At 45.9% G+C, this 22,363-nt stretch overlaps 3 protein-coding genes across 3 annotated transcripts; all 3 read left to right on the forward strand.

Annotated features, from left to right (window-relative positions):
- Positions 1 to 2,814: 2,814 nt before the first annotated feature.
- On the forward strand, positions 2,815 to 4,453 carry LOC119095342 (cuticle protein CP14.6-like). Its single transcript, XM_037218196.1, has 3 exons — positions 2,815 to 2,826; positions 3,264 to 3,449; positions 3,889 to 4,453. The coding sequence occupies exons 1-3, from the start codon at positions 2,818 to 2,820 to the stop codon at positions 4,204 to 4,206; spliced, it is 513 nt and encodes a 170-aa protein (XP_037074091.1). The 5' UTR covers positions 2,815 to 2,817; the 3' UTR covers positions 4,207 to 4,453.
- A 5,501-nt stretch (positions 4,454 to 9,954) lies between these two features.
- Positions 9,955 to 11,535, forward strand: LOC119095687 (cuticle protein CP14.6-like). Its single transcript, XM_037218543.1, has 3 exons — positions 9,955 to 9,963; positions 10,468 to 10,608; positions 11,085 to 11,535. The coding sequence occupies exons 1-3, from the start codon at positions 9,955 to 9,957 to the stop codon at positions 11,400 to 11,402; spliced, it is 468 nt and encodes a 155-aa protein (XP_037074438.1). The 3' UTR covers positions 11,403 to 11,535.
- Positions 11,536 to 16,720: 5,185 nt separating this feature from the next.
- Positions 16,721 to 18,165, forward strand: LOC119095688 (cuticle protein CP14.6). The gene is made up of 4 exons (XM_037218544.1): positions 16,721 to 16,730; positions 17,190 to 17,375; positions 17,844 to 17,949; positions 18,014 to 18,165. Exons 1-4 carry the CDS (start codon positions 16,722 to 16,724, stop codon positions 18,163 to 18,165), a joined length of 453 nt encoding a protein of 150 aa, XP_037074439.1. The 5' UTR covers position 16,721.
- The last annotated feature ends 4,198 nt before the right edge of the window (positions 18,166 to 22,363 follow it).

The following is a 22,363-nucleotide window of genomic DNA, read 5'->3' on the forward strand; positions in this document are numbered from 1 at the left end:
CAGCCGGTAGATATGCAAACACAACGCCATTGTTCTGTTCACACGCATTCGAATTCTGCTTCGTTGAAAGCAAATTTATTCACAGAGATTGCTTCACTGAATATGGATTATTGACATTTTAACACGCCTATCAAAACATACAAGTGCAGCGTGTTATTCCAAAAACAGAATTAGTTTTGATATCAGTCTTGCAATTTTGCTCAGTCCCGTTCACATAAAGACACAAAGACATGGAGATATCTGGCGAGCAAAGAGCCACAAGGACCCATCAAGGTTGGCCTACATCAGTTCCGCACACATCCTCGAAACAAAGTTTGCAACCTAACCTGCATAAATCTAGTTATAAATGAGACACTTAGACCAATAGATCTTGTCCGAATAGTTTTTAATGTTGCGGGAGAGCAACTTTACACGACTTCGTGTGACGGCCTGTTTCAATGAATTATCTCTTTTTCACTAAGCGACATCTGCGTCTTTATAATTCTACTCCTACCTTTTGCCAAATGAAACTGGTTTCTTCTATGTCTCGGTCTAATTTTCATTGTTCCATGAACATCTACCTTCTCTATACCTTTCATAATTTGAGCAAGTCTATTAAATCCCCTCTAAATCTAAGATATTTCAGCAAATACAGCTCCAAGTTTCTGAGCCTCTCCTTATATTCTAGTCGCCAACAACATTTACCATCCCCATTCCTTTTGCTGTACTACTCCCAGTCTTCTGACATATTTTTGGGGGCATGGGGACCAAGCCGGTACACAATACTCTGGGTGCGGTCTGACATAACTAAGTGCAATATTTTGAAAACATTCCTAGCCTTGCAATGGATATTCCTGCTAATACGCCGGCGCACCTGAGGTGCCTTGCTCCTAGCAGCCCCGCGTTGCAGTGCAGCCTTCAAATCCGTAGAAATAACGACCCCTAAGCCGTTTTCTGGTAGTTGGTCGTTATGAGAAAAATGACTAACTTCATGAAAGGTGTGATAACTCAAGCATGGATGAAACTTGTTTCTACGGACTAAAACTGTACGACACAGCAATAACTCTCAGTGAAAACATGCGCACGGTCCCTTGAAGCCAGCACCCTCCTTTCAGCTCCCTGCCTCCCCCCCCCCCCCCCCGCCACACACACGCTGGCCAGTGTTGGCACTAACGGTATCTAACCAGCCTGGGAACTATCTGCTTGCAGCCTTCCTGATCTGAAATTTGTGGACCACCTTCGTATATGATGCGCTAGCTTGGATACTGATATTATGCAACGTTCATAGCAGCATTGGCCTAAACTTCAAGCGTCTAGGGTTATGCCAGTCGCTGGTGTAGATCGTGTTTATCGACGGAATGTCTGACCAAAGCGTGGTTGAACATGGCATTTGTTCAACGCTGCTCTCCTTTAGAGCCTTCTGACATGTGGTTTTCTTATTTCTTTGCTCACCGTTCCAGGGACTTGCGTTCTGGCACACACGTGGCGTTTTGATTCGACCGTGGTCACTCTTTTATACTGGTTTTTCGGTTTTAAGTGTTCGCAGTCCATGATCAAGCGGATTGCATAACTGGGTGGCTTTATCAGCCACTTGGACTATACGTCCTCGTGTTTCCACGTGCAGGTGGTACTATTACACCAAACAGTCTTCATAGCCCACTGACCTCAATTGCCCAATAGTCCTCACCTTTAAACACATTCACACCAGACGTTAAATTCGTGGTTTTATGCCCGTCTTAGGGAACCGGGCGATGTGACAACCAGTGATCCAGTGCCAGCACTCCCGTCCAGATCTTGGTTTCTTGGCAAGCCAGCAGCAGCAGCGAGTTACGAGTGATCGCTGGCCCGATAGGAGCGTGGATCTTGACCGAAGTGGTCCTCGTGAATACCGCCTTCAATCGCATAGGATATCAGATGATGTTTTTTTCAAGCCTGTCTGGCAATATATAGTCCATATAATCCTGAGATTGCGAAGGATGGCGTGAAATCACAGCATACCACGTGATATGGAAGTTGTAGGTTGGTGACGAAGCCATTCCGTGCTGGGATGAACAGTTGAATTATAAGCGCAACACTCATATTGGTACATTTGAAGCTGGTTTAAATACACGACTAAAGCATGGCTTCAGTGGCACGTTCACTTTGCAATCAGGAAATTAAGGTCTATCAGGGGTGTTAGCCTCCTAAAAAGTATTCGTAACCATTCTAGAAATATATTCTACGCATTGCATATATAAATATTCTATGCATTCTATACATTAATAAGATATATTCTATACATTCCAGGCTACGCAAGTCGAATATGAACTTAGAAAGTGTTTAATGCACAATCCTAATGCATAGAAAGCCGCATCATTGTTTGCGCCTTTTTACCATCGTCTAACGCCTTACTTTTACGTAATACACATGCAAGAAGAGAATACATTGAACAGCTCTCACATGAGACCTATACAACAATTCAAACTGGGTGATAGCTTTTTCATCGCGCTAGAAAGGAGCTGCATGCCCATCAACAATTGGAGCCATGTGCAAGCCCATCCATTCAATATGTGTCTTCGGGAGCAGTGCTTTTAACAGACTGCGTTTCACTGCTTCATAGGACTAACTGCCATTTCATTTCGCTTCCGACAGGTCAGGTCGCCCTCCCTCCCCAGTGCGGACCATCGCCAGGTCACAGCTGACCTCCCTGCAGCCCATCGGTCCAACCACTGATACCAGAGCCCGGGTCGGCCGGCCGGCGCGTGGACGAAGGCCACGGCGCCGAGCCGCAGGCTACAGACGAGAGCGATATAAGCCGACAGGTGGCCACCGCAGACCAGCACTCCTCGACGCACAACCATGCAGATGGTAAGTACGCTCGCGCCTCGGACAGGCGGGCGCTCTTGGAGGGAGCGCTATGGCGAGGACCTTAGCGATGGTCGGATGCTATTAGGTCCATGCAGTGTGTACATGCACCTTTCTTGCCACTTGCTCCACATAGCTGCTGCTTCGCGGGGAATGTGTGGAGTGCGTATTGCGCAGAACGTGCTTTGTGTTTTGTTTGTAACGCAATCTGAGTGTACTGTTTGCCGCCGCGGCTGGTGTGAACTTACGCAGAAGTTGAGGCTTATGTTTCGAATAGAGCATCAGTGGCAGATTTTGGGCAATTCGCGAGAAATGTCAATTCGCTGCTTGCGTTCGAAACAGGAGAGAGAACAACACTTTTGTATTGGTCAACTCGGCGAATGTGTTCAGTTTGTTTTCGGCAGATTTTTGCCTGATGCATTATTATCTCACCTTTCCAGTTCGTATTCGCATTTTTGGTGGCCGCTGCTGCGGCCGCTCCGCAGTTCATTGATTTCAACCAGGACTTCAACGGCCAACAGTTTGTCAGCAGTGGCCAGCCGGAAGTGCGGATCCTTAGTCAGAAGTCCGATCAAGATCAAGTGGGGAACTACGAGTACAGCTACGAGCAGGACAACGGACAGCGGGTGAGGAAGATGTGTGATGATAACATAAGCGCACAATGTATTCAACAATTGGAAAAAAGGTATTTCGCATGGGTCAGTGCTGCCGGTAACCATGCTTTATCGTGCATCTCTAACACCTATTCTTCTGTGGACCAATGGCAGACGAAGGTACCAGTTTGGGCTCTTCGCCAAAACTGGTAACCAAACTAGCAAGCGCACCTCTCTGCCATGCTAGTGTTCAAGTGTAAAGCACTTCACGAACTGGGCTACGATGACGCTAGACCCCCAACATCTTCCGAGAATTGCTTCTCGCACCCTGGCACTCGTGGTCCTGCATTTGAAAACAATCGGGAATGTGACCGAATGGTACAATGAAGAGTATCAAGGCATTGACGTGTGGTCACGGTGTCAGCAGAGTTTCCTGTACAGTGTGGTGTAACGCGTTGGTCGCTTCTTCCAGATGCAAGAGGTGGGGCGAGTGCTGCCAGGACCCGAGCCAGAGACCGGCAGTATCTCCATGGAGGGCAGCTACGAGTTTGTCGGCGACGACGGCAACACGTACCAGGTCAGCTACGTGGCCAACGAGAACGGCTTCCAGCCTCAGGGCGCCCACCTGCCGCAGGCTCCAGCTCAGATCCCCGAGTACGAGCAGCTGAGGCGGGACTACCCGCAGCTGTTCTGGGCCGAGAACGGAGGAGCCGGCATAATTGTCAACGACCAGCAGCAGTTCAACCAGCAACAGTTCGACCAGCAGGGGCAACAGTTCTTCTTTAATTAATTCACCTGGCAAAGTCAACTGAAGACCAGAAGAATGTCAAGCAAGCGTACTGTGGACTTGAAAAGCATGTGGTTCGGAGCGCGGCTTGTGGCGATGAAGCATGAACATCGTGCGTGTGGCGCGTTGGCGTGTGTCCAGACGTCATGAGAAGCCGCATTTTAGTCGCGTTACGCCGGTGTAGCAATATGTGATGCGTTGAATCGCATTGGTTGCCCGTACAAATAGTGTTCCCATCAGTCCAATGGACGCGATGCCCTCACTCAAATGTGCTATGTCTCGTTGAAATACAAGCTATGTCATGCAGGTCTGCATGTTGTGCGGCGATGAAATCTGTAAAAACGAGAGTATCTTCCTAGATACGACTCTCACGTCATGCAGTTTCCTGAAAACTACATATGCGTTGAAATGCTAGCGTCATACGCACGTCCCTTACAGATACATTATATATATATATATATATATATATATATATATATATATATATATATATATATATATATATATATATATATATATGCACGTATAGAAGGAAATGAAAAAAGGCTATGAGTTGAGTTGCTGGACAAGAAAACATGTAAATCTTAAATAGCATTAATTACACAAACCATGCATATATACAGAGGTTGTCATCCACAAAATAAAAATGGCCTGAGTGCTCCACATAGAGCTGAGCTTCACCATATTTGTAGCCAGGGAAAGGAAAGTTAGATCTTAAATGTGCAGCTTGTTGATTGTTATACTTAAGTGGACTTTACCTACCATAAGCTTTGGCGGACTTGTAGTGTACCTCCTTCCTGTCAGTCGATAGGCTTATGCCAACACCAAGCACAGGAATGGTTCAATAATTTATTTTTACTGATGCCACTGAAAAGGTGGGTGTGGCACATAAACCTTGCCGCATATTGTGAAAACTTCATATTGGTACTACATGTTTCCGGTATCCATACTGTACAAAAAGGTTTTCCAAATCATGCATTACTTGGGTGCATCAACACACCATGTTAGCACACCCGATGTTTGCATGGGACACCAATTCAATCTATCTAGTGGGAATTGTCTTTTGAATCAACCAACCAGCCCACCTGTCCCTTGAAGCACCCCGCCCCCCCCCCCCCCCCCTCCCCTTGCATAAGATTATATTTGACTCAGGTGCTACCGCAACGAAAGATTGTCAAATCTTGCCGATTTTTAGTGTCTTTCAAACATAAAATAACGAAATGCCACGGCAATGCTGTCGTTATACTGCGGGCTGACGTTGATATTCCACTGTGAGGTGCGAGTTGCAATAAACGGAACAACTTCACACGATGAGATTGCAAGAGTTTAGGATCTTGGCATCTTCGGTCCGTGCCCCGTTACAACCATACACAGTACAAATATCGTTGGACATACACCTGTGTAAAATTGACAGATGACAGATGACTGACAATGCCGCATGTCGTAATGGCGCATATGACGGCAAATCGCGCACCTCTGATAAGAACGAAAGCAAGTACAACGATGATAATGACTTAATTAGCTTTTAGATAGCGATGTCTGCCACGTTCTGATCGTTCTCGACGGCAAAATTATTCAAAGTTATAATAATGAACTGAATTACTTGTATTATTCATTTCGTACGCAGACCTGATGCGGAAACTCAGCTTGATGGTAGAATGACGTCATATCAAGTTTATATGTTGAGTTAACACCTTCATTGAACGTTCAGCTTCTTTTACGCTGCGTAGGCAGCGCAGAAATGACAAGAAGCATCTAAAACTGAACTCAAGTGACCATTTAAAGATGGGAGACAATGTAGTGTACCCACAAATCGCCCAGATACTGCCTACCCACACGGCAGTTCCGAAAAAGATCCAGGCCTCCAAAACACATTCTTGTCTTGCATTCTTGTCGTGCGGTGTGATCTCACAGCACTCAACATTTTATGAAAAAGGATAATAGAATCTCGAACAACGAGAGTGTTTCAGTCTCTTCTCATGATGGGCAAGTTTATTACGACTCCGTTCGGGACCCCTCACGTTATCAACATTAACACATCTTCCTTTGAAAAAGCTGCTGGTGCTGAACGCAGCCAATACTGGGCAGTAGATATAGCTAAGCTGAGGTTGAAGGTTGTGCACTTTGTGAGATGGTGTTCAACTGACGATGAAGTAATCCGCCCGTCCTGCCTCACTCACCTTTTTATCCTGGCCTCTCGTGACGCCTCGTCTCCCCAGGGGGTCAGCAAACGGTCGCCAGCCATGAGTTGGATCAGTGCCGCTCTTCGGGAGCCCCTCCGGACCCGTTAAAAAAAGCCTTAATCAAGGAACCCTTTGCAAGGTAAGCCTGTATTCCGGAGCTTTCCCAAATAGACGCATTGTTGCCCCCTTCACTCATCCCTCGCCGTGATCACGTAGCTTTGACAATGGTCATTGCTGGCCGATACCGCTATAGTTAAATAAAACAGAAGTAATAGTGAAGTTATGAAATAGCGCTCTAAAAAACGCATCCAGTAGATGTATAAACACAACGTCCATTGTTGTGTTTACACGCATTCGAATTCTGCTTCGTTGAAAGCAAATTTATTCACAGAGATTGCTTCACTGAATACGGATTAATGACATTTTAACACGCCTAGCGAGGCATAAAGGAGCAGCGTGTTATTCCAAAAACAAAACTAGTTTTGATATCAGTCTTGCAATTTTGCTCAGTCCCATTAAAATAAAGACACAAAGACATGAAAATATCTGACGAACAAGAGCCATCGAGCCAACAAGGACCCATCGAGGATGGCCTACATCAGGTTCCGCACACATCCTCGAAACTAATTTTACAACCTGACCTGCATAAATCTAGCTATAAATGAGATACTTAGACCGATAGATCTTCCCCAAATGGTTTTTAATATTGCGAGAGAGGACCTTCATGCGACTTCGTTTGACGGCCTATTTCAATTTGATTTCCTCTCTTTCACTAAGTGACATCTTCGTTTTTATAATTCTACCCCTACCTTTTGCCAAATGGAACTGGTTTCCTCTATGTCTCTAATTTTCATTGTTCCATGAAGATCTACGTTTTCTATACCTTTCATAATCTTGAGCAAGTCTAGTGGATCCCCTCTAAATCTAAGATAGCTGAGTGAATGCAGTTCCTAGGCCCCGAGCCTCTCCTTGTATTCTAATCGCCAGTAAATTAATCATCCCCATTCCTTTTTGCTGTACTTTTCCCAACGTTGTGACATCTTTTTGGGAGTATGGGGACCAAGCCGGTACACAACACTCTAGGTGCGGTCTGGCATAACTAAGTGCAATATTTTGAAAGCATTCCTAGCCTTGCAATGGATATTCCTGCTAATACGCCGGTGCACCTGAGGTGCCTTGCTCCTAGCAGCCCCGCGTTGCAGTTCAGCCTTCAAATCCGCAGAAAATAACGACCCCTAAGCCGCTTTCTGGTAGTTGGTCGTTATGAGAAAAATGACTAACTTCATGAAAGGTGTGATTAATCAAGCATGGATGGAACTTGTTTCTACGTACTAAAACTGTACGACACAGCAATAACTCTCAGTGAAAACATGCGCACGGTCCCTTGAAGCCAGCACCCTCCTTTCAGCCCCCTGCCTCCCCCCCCCCCCCCCCCACACACACACTGGCCGGTGTTGGCACTAACGGTATTTAACCAGCCTGGAGAACTATCTGCTTGCAGCCTTCCTGATCTGAAATTTGTGGACCACCTTCGTATATGATGCGCTAGCTTGGATACTGATATTATGCAACTTTCATAGCAGCATTGGCCTAAATTTCAAGCGTCTAGGGTTATGCCAGTCGCTGGTGTAGATCGTGTTTATCGACGGAATGTCCGACCAAAACGTGGTTGAACATGGCATTTGTTCAACGCTGCTCTCCTTTAGAGCCTTCTGACATGTGGTTTTCTTATTTCTTTGCTCACCGTTCCAGGGACTTGCGTTCTGGCACACACGTGGCGTTTTGATTCGACCGTGGTCACTCTTTTATACTGGTCTTTCGGTTTTAAGTGTTCGCAGTCCATGATCAAGCGGATTGCATAACTGGGTGGCTTTATCAGCCACTTGGACTACACGTCCTCGTGTTTCCACGTGCAGGTGGTACTATTACACCAAACAGTCTTCATAGCCCACTGACCTCAATTGCCCAATAGTCCTCACCTTTAAACACATTCACACCAGACGTTAAATTCGTGGTTTTATGCCCGTCTTAGGGAACCGGGCGATGTGACAACCAGTGATCCAATGCCAGCACTCCCGTCCAGATCTTGGTTTCTTTGCAAGCCAGCAGCAGCAGCGAGTTACGAGTGATCGCTGACCCGATAGGAGCGTGGATCTTGACCGAAGTGGTCCTCGTGAATACCGCCTTCAATCGCATAGGATATCAGATGATGTTTTTTTCAAGCCTGTCTGGCAATATATAGTCCATATAATCCTGAGATTGCGAAGGATGGCGTGAAATCACAGCATGCCAGTGATATGGAAGTTATAGGTTGGTGACGAAGCCATTCCGTGCTGGGATGAACAGTTGAATTATAAGCGCAACACTCATATTGGTACATTTGAAGCTGGTTTAAATACACGACTAAAGCATGGCTTCAGTGGCACGTTCACTTTGCAATCAGGAAATTAAGGTCTATCAGGGGTGTTAGCCTCCTAAAAAGTATTCGTAACCATTCTAGAAATATATTCTACGCATTGCATATATAAATATTCTATGCATTCTATACATTAATAAGATATATTCTATACATTCCAGGCTACGCAAGTCGAATATGAACTTAGAAAGTGTTTAATGCACAATGCTAATGCATAGAAAGCCGCATCATTGTTTGCGCCTTTTTACCATCGTCTAACGCCTTACTTTTACATAATACACATGCAAGAAGGGAACACATTGAACAGCTCTCACATGAGACCTATACAACAATGCAAACTGGGTGATAGCTTTTTCATCGCGCTAGAAAGGAGCTGCATGCCCACCAACAATTGCAGCCATGTGCAAGCCCATCCATTCAGTATTTGCCTTCGGGAGCAAAGTTCCTGTATCAGTCTGCGTTTCACTGCTTCATAGGACTAACTGCCATTTCATTTCGCTTCCGACAGGTCAGGTCAACTCCCCTCCCCAGTGCAGACCATCGCCAGGTCACAGCTGACCTCCCTGCAGCCCATCGGTCCAATCACTGATACCAGAGCCCGGGTCGGCCGGCCGGCGCTTGGACGAAGGCCATGGCGCCGCACCAATGCATAGAAAGCCGCATCATTGTTTGCGCCTTTTTACCATCGTCTAACGCTTTTCTTTTACGTAATACACATGCAAGAAGAGAATACATTGAACAGCTCTCACATGAGACCTATACAACAATACAAACTGGGTGATAGCTTTTTCATCGCGCTAGAAAGGAGCTGCATGCCCATCAACAATTGGAGCCATGTGCAAGCCCATCCATTCAATATGTGTCTTCGGGAGCGAAGTGCTTTACAAGAGTCTAGGCTTCACTGCTTCATAGAACTAACTGCCATTTCATTTCGTTTCCGACAGGTCAGGTCAACTTCCCTCCTCAGCGCGGACCATCGCCAGGTCACAGCTGACCTCCCTGCAGCCCATCGGTCCAATCACTGATACCAGAGCCCGGGTCGGCCGGACGGCGCGTGGACGAAGGCCACGGCGCCGAGCCGCAGGCTACAGACGAGAGCGATATAAGCCGACAGGTGGCCACCGCAGACCAGCACTCTTCGACGCACCAACCATGCAGATGGTAAGTACGCTCTCGCCTCGGACAGGGGGCCCTCTTGGAGGGAGCGCTATGGCGAGGACCTTAGCGATGGTCGGATGCTGCTAGGTCCATGAAGTGTGTACATGCACCTTTTTTGCGACTTGCTCCACATAGCTGCTGCTTCGCGGGGAATGTGTGGAGGGCGTATTGCGCAGAATGTGCTATATGTATTGTTGGCAACGCAATATGTGTGGACTGTTTTGTCGCCCACAGCTGGTGTGAACTTACATAGAAGTTGACGCTTATGTTTTGTATAGGGCGTCAGTGACAGATTTTAGGCAGTTCGCGAGTTCCTAGGGTTGAAAACACGTGTTTTGAAGTGTCATTTCGCTGTTCGTGTTCGGAAGAAGAAAAGAATATCATTTGTCTTGCTCAACTTGGCCAATGTTTTCAGTTTGCTGTCAGCAAACTTTTGCTTAATGCATTATATCACCTTTCCAGTTCGTATTCGCCCTTCTGGTGGCCGCTGCTGCGGCCGCTCCGCAGTTCAGTGATTTCAACCAGGACTTCAACAGCCAACAATTTGTCAGCAGTGGCCAGCCGGAAGTGCGGATCCTTAGTCAGAAGTCCGATCAAGATCAAGTCGGCAACTACGAATACAGCTACGAACAGGACAACGGACAGCGGGTGAGGAGGATGTGTGATGACAACATAAGCACACAATGTATTCATTAATTGAAAAAAGATATATTGCATGGATCAGTGCTACCGGTAAACATACTTTATCTTGCATCTTTAACACCCCGTCCCTCTGTGGACCAATGGCAGACGAAGGTACCAGTTTTGGCTCTTCGCCAAAACTAGTAACCAAACTGCCAACTATAAACTGCCATAGTTACTGCCAACTAGGATGGCACCTCTCTACCACTCTAGTGTCCAAGTATAAAGCATTTCATGAACTGTGCTACGGTGACGCTAGACCACAACATCGTCCGACAATTGCTTCTCGCACCCTAACGCTCTTGGTCCTGCATTTGAAAAAAAAAATCAGGAACGTGGCCGAATGGTACAATGAAGAGTATCAAGGCATTGACGTGTGGTCACGGAGTCATCAGCAGAGGTTCCTGTAAAGTATGATGTAACGCGTTGGTGGCTTCTTCCAGATGCAAGAGGTGGGGCGAGTGCAGCCAGGACCCGAGCCAGAGACCGGCAGTATCTCCATGGAGGGCAGCTACGAGTTTGTCGGCAACGACGGCAACACCTACCAGGTCAGCTACGTGGCCGACGAGAACGGCTTCCAGCCTCAGGGCGCCCACCTGCCGCAGGCTCCAGCTCAGATTCCTGAGTACGAGCAGCTGAGGCGGGACTACCCGCAGTTGTTCTGGGCCGAGAACGGAGGAGCCGGCATCATTGTCAGCGACCAGCAGCAGTTCAACCAGCAACAGTTCGACCAGCAGGGGCAACAGTTCTTCTTTAATTAATTCACCTGGCAAAGTCAACTGAAGACCAGAAGAATGTCAAGCAAGCGTACTGTGGACTTGAAAAGCATGTGGTTCGGAGCGCGGCTTGTGTCGATGAAGCATGAACATCGTGCGTGTGGCGCGTTGGCTGTGTCCAGACTTCATGAGAAGCCGCATTTTAGAGTCGCGTTACGGCCGGTGTAGCAATATGTGATGCCTTGAATCGCATTAGTTACCCGTACAAATAGTGTTCCCATCAGTCCAATGGACGTGATGCCCTCACTCAAATGTGCTATGTCTCGTTGAAATAACAAGCTATGTCATGCAGGTCTGCATGTTGTGCAGCGATGAAATCTGTAAAAACGAGAGTAGCTTCCTAGATACGACTCTCACGTCATGCAGTCTCCTGAAAACTCTACACATGCGTTGAAATGCTAACGTCATACCACGTCCCTCACAGATACATTGTATATATATGTATATATATATATATATATATATATGCATATATATATATATACTATATATATATATATATGCACGTATAGAAGGAAATGAAAAAAGGCTATGAGTTGAGTTGCTGAACAAGAAAACATGTAAATCTTAAATAGCATTAATTACACAAACCATGCATATATATAGAGGTTGTCATCCACAAAATAAAAATGGCCTGAGTGCTCCATAAAGAGCTGAGCTTCACCATATTTGTAGCCAGGGAAAGGGAAGTTAGATCTTAAATGTGCAGCTTGTTGATTGTTATACTTAAGTGGACTTTACCTACCATAAGCTTTGGGGGACTTGTTGTGTACCTCCTTCCTGTCAGTCGATAGGCTTATGCCAACACCAAACACAGGAATGGTTCAATAATTTATTTTTACTGATGTCACTGAAAAGGTGGGTGTGGCACATAAACCTTGCCGCATATTGTGAAAACTTCATATTGATACTACATGTTTCCGGTATCCATACTGTACAAAAGGGTTTCCCAAATCATGCATTACTTGCGTGCATCAACACACCATGTAAGCACACCCGATGTTTTCATGGGACACCAATTCAATCTATCTAGTGGGAATTGTCTTTTGAATCAACCAACCAGCCCACCTGTCCCTTGAAACACCCCCCCCCCCCCCCCCTCCCCTTGCGTAAGATTATATTTGACTCAGGTGCTACCGCAACGAAATATTGTCAAATCTTGCCGATTTTTAGTGTCTTTCAAACATAACATAACGAAATGCCACGGCAATGCTGTCGTCATACTGCGGAGTGACGTTGATATTCCACTATGAGGCGCGAGTTGCAATGAACGGAACAACTTCACACGATGAAATTGCAAGAGTATAGGATCTTAGCATCTTCGGTCACATGCCCCATTTACAACCATACACAGTACAAATATCGTTGGACATACACCTGTGTAAATTGACAGATGACAGATGACTGACAATGCCGCATGTCGTGAATGGCGCATGTGACGGCAAACCGCGCACCTCTGATAAGAACGAAAGCAAGTACAACGATGATAATGACTTAATTAGTTTTTAGATAGCGATGTCTGCCACGTTCTGATCCTTCTCGACGGCAAAATTATTCAAAGTTATAATAATGAACTGAATTACTTGTATTATTCATTTTATACGCAGACCTGATGCGGGAACTCAGCTTGATGGTAGAATGACGTCATATCAAGTTTATATATTGAGTTAACACCTTCATTGAACGTTCAGCTTCTTTTACGCTGCGTAGGCAGCGCAGAAAGGACAAGAAGCATCTAAAACGTGAACTCAAATGACCATTTAAAGATGGGAGACAACGTAGTGTACCCACAAATCGCCCAGATACTGTCTACCCACACGGCAGTTCCGAAAAAGATCCAGGCCTCCAAAACACCTTCTTGTCTTGCAGTCTTGTCATGCGGTGTGATCTCACAGCACACAACATTTTAGTGAAAAAGGACAATAGAATCTCCAACAACGAGAGTGTTTCAGCCTCTTCTCATGATGGGCAAGTTTATTAAGACTCCGTTCGAGAGCCCCTCACGTTATCAACATTAACGCATCTTCCTTTCAAACAGCTACTAGTGTTGAGCGCAGCCAATTCTGGGTTGTAGATATAGCTGAGCTGAGGTTGAAGGCTGTGCACTTTGTGAGATGGTGTTCAACTGACGATAAAGTAATCCGCCCCTCCTGCCTACACCCACCGTTTCATCCTGGCCTCTCGTAACGCCTCGTCTCGCCAGGAGGTCAACATACGGTCGCCAGCCATGAGTCGGATCAGTGCCGTTCTTCGGGAGCCCCTCCGGACCCGTTAAAAAAGCCTTAATCAAGGAACCCTTTGCAAGGTAAGCCTGTATTCTGGAGCTTTCCCAAATAGACGCATCATTGCCCCCTTACTCATCCCTCCCCCTGATCACGCAGCTTTGACAATGGTCATTGCTAGCCAATACCGCTATAGTTAAATGAAACAGAAGTGATAGTGAAGTTATGAAATAGCACTCTAAAAAACGCAGCCGGTAGATATGCAAACACAACGCCATTGTTCTGTTCACACGCATTCGAATTCTGCTTCGTTGAAAGCAAATTTATTCACAGAGATTGCTTCACTGAATATGGATTATTGACATTTTAACACGCCTATCAAAACATAAAAGTGCAGCGTGTTATTCCAAAAACAGAATTAGTTTTGATATCAGTCTTGCAATTTTGCTCAGTCCCGTTCACATAAAGACACAAAGACATGGAGATATCTGGCGAGCAAAGAGCCTACAAGGACCCATCAAGGTTGGCCTACATTAGTTCCGCACACATCCTCGAAACAAAGTTTACAACCTGACCTGCATAATCTAGCTATAAATGAGATACTTAGACCAATAGATCTTGTCCGAATAGTTTTTAATGTTGCGGGAGAGCAACTTTACACGACTTCGTGTGACGGCCTGTTTCAATGAATTATCTCTTTTTCACTAAGCGACATCTGCGTCTTTATAATTCTACTTCTACCTTTTGCCAAATGAAACTGGTTTCCTCTATGTCTCGGTCTAATTTTCATTGTTCCATGAACATCTACCTTCTCTATACCTTTCATAATTTGAGCAAGTCTATTAAATCCCCTCTAAATCTAAGATATTTCAGCAAATACAGCTCCAAGTTTCTGAGCCTCTCCTTATATTCTAGTCGCCAACAACATTTACCATCCCCATTCCTTTTGCTGTACTACTCCCAGTCTTCTGACATATTTTTGGGGGCATGGGGACCAAGCCGGTACACAATACTCTGGGTGCGGTCTGACATAACTAAGTGCAATATTTTGAAAACATTGCTAACCTTGTAATGGATATTCCTGCTAATACGTCCGGTGCACCTGAGGTGCCTTGCTCCTAGCAGCCCCGCGTTGCGGTTCACACTTCAAATCCGTAGAAATAACGACCCCTAAGCCGCTTTCTGGTAATTGGTGGTTATGAGAAAAATGACTAACTCCATGGAAGGTGCGATAACTCAGCATGTATGGAACTTGTTCCTACGTACTAAGACTGTCAGACACAGTAATAACTCGCAGTGAAAACATGATCACGGTCCCTTGAGGCCAGCACCCTCCTTTCAGCCCCCTGCCCCCTCCCCTCCCCCCCCCCCCCACTGGCCAGTGTTGACACTAACCGTATTTAACCAGCCTAGAAAACCATCATTAAGCTAGCTCCCTGCCGCCTTCCTTATATGAAAGTTGGGGACCACCTTCATATATGATGCGCTTGCTTGTATGCTGATATTATGCAACGCTCATGGCAGCATTGGCCTAAATTTCAAGCGTCTAGGGGCATGCCAGTCACTGACGTAGATAGTTTTTAATCGACGGAATGTCCGACCAAAACGTGGTTGAACATGGCATTTGTTCAACGCTGCTCTTTTTAAGAGCCTTCTGACATGTGATTTTCTTATTTCTTTGCTCACCGTTTCAGGGACTTTCGCCCTGGCACACACGTGGCGTTTTGATTTGAACGTGGTCACTCTTTTATACTGGTCTTTCGGTTTGAAGTGTTCGTAGCCCATGATCAAGCGGGTTGCATAACTGGGTGGCTTTGTCAGCCACTTGGACGACACGTCCTCGTGTTTCGACATGCAGGTGGTACTACTACACCAAACAGTCTTCATAGGCCACTGACCTCAATTGGGCAGTAGTCCTCACCTTTAAACACATTCACACCAGACGTTTAATTCGTGGTTTTATGCCCGCCTTAGAGAACCGGGTGCTGTGACAACCAGCGATCCAGTGCCAGCGCTCCCACCCATATCTTGGTTTCGTGGCAAGCCAGCAGCAACAGCGAGTTACGAGTGATCGCTGACCCGATAGGAGCGCGGATCTTGTCCAAAGTGGTCCCCGTGAATGCCGCCTTCAATCGCATAGGATATCGGATGGTGATTTTTACGTCTGTCTGGCAATCTATAGTCCATATAATACTGAGTTTTCGAGGGGTTGCGTGAAATCACAGCGTGCCACGTGATATGGAAGTTGTAGGATGGTGACGAAGCCATTCCGTGCTGGGATGAACAATTGAATTATCAGCGCAACGCTCATGTTGGTACATTTGGAGCAGGTGAGAGTACGATAAATACACGACTAAAGCTTGGCTTCTATGGTACGTTGAATTTGCAATCAGGAAATTAAGGTCTATCAGGGGTGTTAGCCTTCTAAAATGTATTTTCAACAATTCTACCAATGTAGTCTATACATTTCCTACATTAATATTCTATACATTCTATACATTAATAAGATATATTCTATACACTCCAGGCTACGCAAATCGAATATTAACATGGAAAATGTTTAATGCAGAATCCTAATGCAGAGAAAACTGCATCACTGTTTGCGCCTTTTACCATCGTCTAATGCCTTGCTTTTACGTAATACACATGCAAGAAGGGGATGACATTGAGCAGCTCTCACATGAGACCTATACAACAATACAAGCTGCGTAATAGTCTTTTCGTCGCGCTAGAAAGGAGTCGCGTGCCCAGCAACAATTTGGGCCATGTGCAATCCCATCCATTGAATATTTGTCTTCGGGAGCAAAGTGTATTTCAACAGTCTGCGTTTCACTGCTTCATAGGACTAACTGCCATTTCATTTCGCTTCCGACAGGTCAGGTCAACTCCCCTCCCCAGTGCGGACCATCGCCAGGTCACAGCTGACCTCCCTGCAGCCCATCGGTCCAATCACTGATACCAGAGCCCGGGTCGGCCGGCCGGCGCGTGGACGAAGGCCACGGCGCCGAGCCGCAGGCTACAGACGAGAGCGATATAAGCCGACAGGTGCCCACCGCAGACCAGCACTCCTCGACGCACAACCATGCAGCTGGTAAGTACGCTCGCGCCTCGGAAAGGGGAGCGCTCTTGAAGGGAGCACTATGGTGAGGACCTTAGCGATGGTCGGATGCTGTTGGGTCCATACAGTGTGTGCATGCACCTTTCTTGCAACTTGCTCCACATAACTGCTGCTTCGCGGGAAATTTGTGGAGTGGGTATTGTGCAGAATGTGCTTTATGTATTGTTGGTAACGCAATCTGAGTGGACTGTTTGTCGCTGCAGCTGGTGTGAACATGCATAGAAGTTGAGGCTTATGTTTTGTATAGGGCGTCAGTGACAGATTTTAGTCAGTTCGTGATTCCTAGGGTTGAAAACACGTGTTTTAAATGTCGTTTCGCTGTTCGTGTTCGGAAGAAGAAAAGAATGTCATTTTTGTCTTGCTCATCTTGGCCAATGTTTTCAATTTGCTTGTCAGCAAACTTTTGCTTAATGCATTATCTCATCTTTCCAGTTCGTAGTCGCCCTTCTGGTGGCCGCTGCTGCGGCCGCTCCGCAGTTCAGTGATTTCAACCAGGACTTCAACAGCCAACAGTTTGTCAGCAGCGGCCAGCCGGAAGTGCGGATCCTTAGTCAGAAGTCCGATCAAGATCAAGTGGGGAACTACGAGTACAGCTACGAACAGGACAACGGACAGCGGGTGAGAAAGATGTGTGATGATAATATAAGCACACAATGTATTCAACAATTGAAAAAAGATATATTGCATGGATCAGCGCTGCCAGCAACCATGTTTATCGTGCATCTTTAACCCCTTATCCTGTGGACCAATTGCAAACGAAGGTATCAGTTCGGGCTCTTCGCCAAAACTAGTAACCAAACTGGCCAACTATAAACTGTCATAGTTACTGCCAAACTAGGATGGCCCCTCTCTGCCATCCCAGTGTTCAACTGTAGAGCACTTCATGAACTGGGCTACGATGACGCTAGGCCACAACATCCTTCGACAATTGCTTCTCGTACCCTAGCGCTCGTGGTCCTGCATTTGAAAACAATCAGGAATGTGGCCGAATGGTACATGAAGAGTATCAAGGCATTGACGTGTGGTCACGGTAGTCAGCAGAGGTTCCTGTACAGTGTCGTGTAACGCACTGATCGCTTCTTCCAGATGCAAGAGGTGGGACGAGTGCAGCCAGGACCCGAGCCAGAGACCGGCAGTATCTCCATGGAGGGCAGCTACGAGTTTGTCGGCAACGACGGCAACACCGTACCAGGTCAGCTACGTGGCCAACGAGAACGGCTTCCAGCCTCAGGGTGCCCACCTGCCGCAGGCTCCAGCTCAGATCCCCGAGTACGAGCAGCTGAGGCGGGACTACCCGCAGCTGTTCTGGGCCGAGAACGGAGGAGCCGGCATTATTGTCAACGACCAGCAGCAGTTCAACCAGCAACAGTTCGACCAGCAGCAGGGGCAACAGTTCTTCTTTAATTGATTTACCTGGCAAATTCAACAGAAGACCAGAAGAATGTCAAGCAAGCGTACTGTTGACCTGAACGGCATGTGGACCGGCGCGCGGCTTGTGGCGATGAAGCATGAACATCGTGCGTGTGTCGCGCTAGTGTACGCCCAGACGTCATGAGAAGCCGCATTTTAGTCGCGTTACGCCGGTGTAGCAATATGTGATGCGTTGAATCGCATTGGTTACCCGTACAAATAGTGTTCCCATCAGTCCAATGGACGCGGTGCCCCCACTAAAATGTGCTGTGTTTCGTTGAAATACAAGCTGTGCTATACAGGTCTACGTATTGTGCAGCGATGAAGTCTGTGAAAACGAAAGTAGCCTTTTTGATACGACTCTCACGTCATGCAGTCTTATTACAGCACTACGCATACGTTGAAACGCTAACGTCATATGTACGTGCCTTACGGGTGCATGATACATGCATATACATATGTATGTATATATATATATATATATGTATATATATATATATACATATATATATACATATATATATACACATATATAGAAGGAAATAAAAAAGGTTTTAAGTTGAATTGCTGAACAACAAACCATATAAATCTTGAATAGCCTTAATTACACAAACCATGCATATATACGGAGGTTGTCTCCAACAAAATATAAATGGCTTGAGCTGTCCTCTTCACCATAATTGCAGCCAGAAAAATAAAAGCCAGATCTTAAAGGTGCAGCCTGTTGATTGTGTTGTTTAAGTGCACTCTACCTACCATAAGCTTTGAGGGAATTATAGTGCACCTCCTTCCTGTCAGTCAACAGGCCTATACCAACACCAAACACAGAAATGGTTCAATAATTTATTTTTAATGATGCCACTGAAAAGCGAGTGTGGCACACCAATCTAGCCGCATATTGTCAAAACTTCACATTGGTATTACGTGTTTTCGGTATCCATATTGTACAAAAAGGTTTCCCAAATGATGTATTACTTGCGTGCATCAACACACCATGTAAACACACCCGATGCCTTCATGGGGCACCAATTCAATATGTTTTGTGGACACTGTCTCTTGAAGCAACCAACCGGCACACCTGTCTCTTGAAGCACGCCCCCGCCCCCCCCCCCCTCCCCTCCCCCAGCCACGCATAATATTAAATTTGGCTCAGGTGCTACCGCAACGAAATGTTGTCAAATCTTGCCGATTTTCATTGTTTTTCAAACATAAAACAACGAAATACCACAGCCATGCTCTCGCCACACTGCGTGCTGACGTTGATATTCCACTGCGAGGTGCGAGTTGCAATGAACGGAACAACTTCACACGATGAAAGAGCGAGAGTTCAGGATCTTAGCATGTTCAGTCCCATGCCCCATTCACAACCATACACAGTGCAAATATCGTTGGACAAACGCCTGTGTAAAATGGGGTATGCTTTATCCGCATGCATTCGCCAAGGAACGTAGCCAGCTTCTATTCATATTTCTCATATTCACACCACTCAACCATTGAATGCTGCATTCAACTTAACCTACACTTACCAGTTCGTCACAATCCGTCCGGTTAACCCACCGAGACACCAACCCCGATGATTGACAATGCCGCATGCCGTAAGTTGCGCCTCTGACGGCAAACTGCGCATTTCTGATAAAAATGATAGTAAATACAGCGATGGTAATGACTTCATTAGTTTTTAGATAGCGATATCTGCCACATTCTGATCCTTTTCGATGGCAAAATTATTCAAAGTTGTAATAATGAACTGAATTACTTGTATAATTCAGTTAATAAACAGAGCTCATGAGGAAACTCAGCTTGACGGTAGAATGACGTCATATCAAGTTTATATGTTGAGTTGACGCCTTCATTGAACGTTCAAATTCTTTTACGCTGCGTAGGCAGCGCAGTAAGGACAAGAAGCATCTAAAACTTAACTTAAATGGCCATTTAAATATGGGAGACAATGTAGTATGCCCACAATTCGCCTACATACTGTCTACCCACACGGCAGTTACGAAAAAGTTCTAGGTCACCAGAACACCATTTGTGTTGCAGTTTTGTCATGCGGTGCGATCTCACCGCACTCAACATTTTGTGAAAAAGGGTAATAGAACCGCGAACAACGAGGGTGCTGCAGTCTCTTCTCATGTTGGGAAGTTTATTGCGACTCCGTTGGGGACCCCTCACGTCATCAACATTAACACATCTTCCTTTCAAACAGCTACTAGTGTTGAGCGCAGCCAATGCTGGGTAGTAGATACAGCTAAGCTGAGGTTGAAGGCTGTGCACTTTGTGAGATGGTGTTCAACTGACGATAAGGTGATCCGCCCCTCTTTCCTCACTCACCGTTTCATCCTGGCCTCTCGTGACGCCTCGCATCCCCAGGGGTCAGCAAACGGTCGCCAGCCATGAGTCGGATCAGTGCCGCTCTTCCGGAGCCCCCCCCCGGAGCGGTTAAAAAGGCCTCAAACATGGAACCCTCTGCAAGGTAAGCCTGTATTCCAGAGCTTTCCCCAATAGACGCATTGTTGCCCCCTCACTCGTCCCTCGCCCGGATCACGTAGCTTTGACAATGGTCGTGGTTGACCGATATCGCAATATTAAGTGAAACAGAAGTGATATTGAAGTTATGAAATAACACTCTAAAAATGCATCTAGTAGATACGCTAACACAACGCCATTGTTCTGTTTACACGCATTCGCATTCTGCTTCGTTGAAAGCAAATTTATTCAAAGACATTGCTTCACTGCATATGAATTATTAACATTTTAACACGCCTAGCGAGGCATAAAAGAGCAGCGTGTTATTCCAAAAACGGAATTAGTTTTGATATTAGTCTTGCAATTTTGCTCAGTCCCATTAACATAAAGACACAAAGACATGAAGATATCTGACGAACAAAGAGCCATCGTTCCAACAAGGACCCATCGAGGTTGGCCTACATCAGTCTCCACACACATCCTCGACACTAATTTTACAACATGACCTGCATAAATTTAGCGATAAAGAGATATTTAGACCGATAGATCTTGCCCAACTGGCTTTTAATGCTGCGAGAGAGGAACTTCATATGACTTCGTTTGACAGCCTATTTCAATGGATTACCTCTTTTTCACTAGGCGACATCTGCGTCTTTATAATTCTACTCCTACCTTTTGCAAAATGGAACTGGTTTTCTCCGTGTCTCTAATTTCCATTGTTCCAATGAAGATCTACCTTCTTTATACCTTTCACAATCTTGAGCAAGTCTAGTAGATCCTCTCTAAATCTAAGATAATTGAGTAAATACAGTTCATAGGCTCTGAGCCTCTCCTTATATTCTAGTCCCCAATAACATTTATCATCCCCATTCCTTTTTGCTGTACTATTCCCAGTCTGCTGACACCTTTTTGGGAGCATGGGCACCAATCCGGTATACAATACTCTAGGTGTGGCCTGACATAGGCTAAGTGCAACATTTTGACAACATTCCTAACCCTGTATTGGATGTTCCTGCTAATACATCCGTGCATCTGAGGTGCCTTGTTCCCAGCAGCCCCGCGTTGGATTTCAGACCTTAAATCCATAGAAATAACGACCCCTCTAAATCGTTTTCTGGTAATTGGTGGTTATAAGAAAAATGACTAACTACACGAAAGGTGAAATAACTCAAGCATGGATGGAGCTTGTTTCTACGTACTAAAACTGTAAGACACAGCAATAACTCTCAGTGAAAACATGCGCACGGTCCCTTGAAGCCAGCACCCTTCTTTCGGCCCTCTGCCCCCTCCCCCCCCCCCCCCCCCCCCATTGGCCAGTGTTGACATTAACCGTATTTAACCAGTCTGGAGAGCCACCATTAAGCTAGCTCATAGCAGCCTTTCTCATCTGAAATTTGGGAACCGCATTCGTATATGGATGCGCTGGCTTGTATACTGATATTCGGCAACGTTCATAGCAGCATTGACGCAAATTTCAAGCGTCTAGGGCATGCCAGTCACTGGCGTAGACTGTTTTTATCGACGGAATGTCCGACCAAAACGTGGTTAAACATAGCATTTGTTTAACACGGCTCTCTTTTAAAGCCTTCTGACATGTGGTTTTCATATTTCTTTGCTCGCCTTTCCAGGGACTTGCGTTCTGGCAAACGCGTGGCGATTTGATTTGGCCGTGGTCACTCTTTTATACTAGTCTTTTGGTTTTGAGTGTTCGTAGCCCATGATCAAGCGGA

This window comes from Pollicipes pollicipes, unplaced genomic scaffold (genome assembly GCF_011947565.3).
Source record: "Pollicipes pollicipes isolate AB1234 unplaced genomic scaffold, Ppol_2.1 Scaffold_4219;HRSCAF=4965_pilon_pilon_pilon, whole genome shotgun sequence".
Classification (NCBI taxonomy): domain Eukaryota; kingdom Metazoa; phylum Arthropoda; class Thecostraca; order Pollicipedomorpha; family Pollicipedidae; genus Pollicipes; species Pollicipes pollicipes.

Excerpts from the sequence above, each read along its gene's own strand:
- LOC119095687 (XM_037218543.1), top strand. Across the intron at positions 10,609-11,084 it reads AACAGGACAACGGACAGCGG|ATGCAAGAGGTGGGGCGAGT; the intron begins GTGAGGAGGATG and ends GGCTTCTTCCAG.
- LOC119095688 (XM_037218544.1), top strand. Across the intron at positions 17,376-17,843 it reads AACAGGACAACGGACAGCGG|ATGCAAGAGGTGGGACGAGT; the intron begins GTGAGAAAGATG and ends CGCTTCTTCCAG. Across the intron at positions 17,950-18,013 it reads CGACGGCAACACCGTACCAG|CTCAGATCCCCGAGTACGAG; the intron begins GTCAGCTACGTG and ends CGCAGGCTCCAG.
- LOC119095342 (XM_037218196.1), top strand. Across the intron at positions 3,450-3,888 it reads AGCAGGACAACGGACAGCGG|ATGCAAGAGGTGGGGCGAGT; the intron begins GTGAGGAAGATG and ends CGCTTCTTCCAG.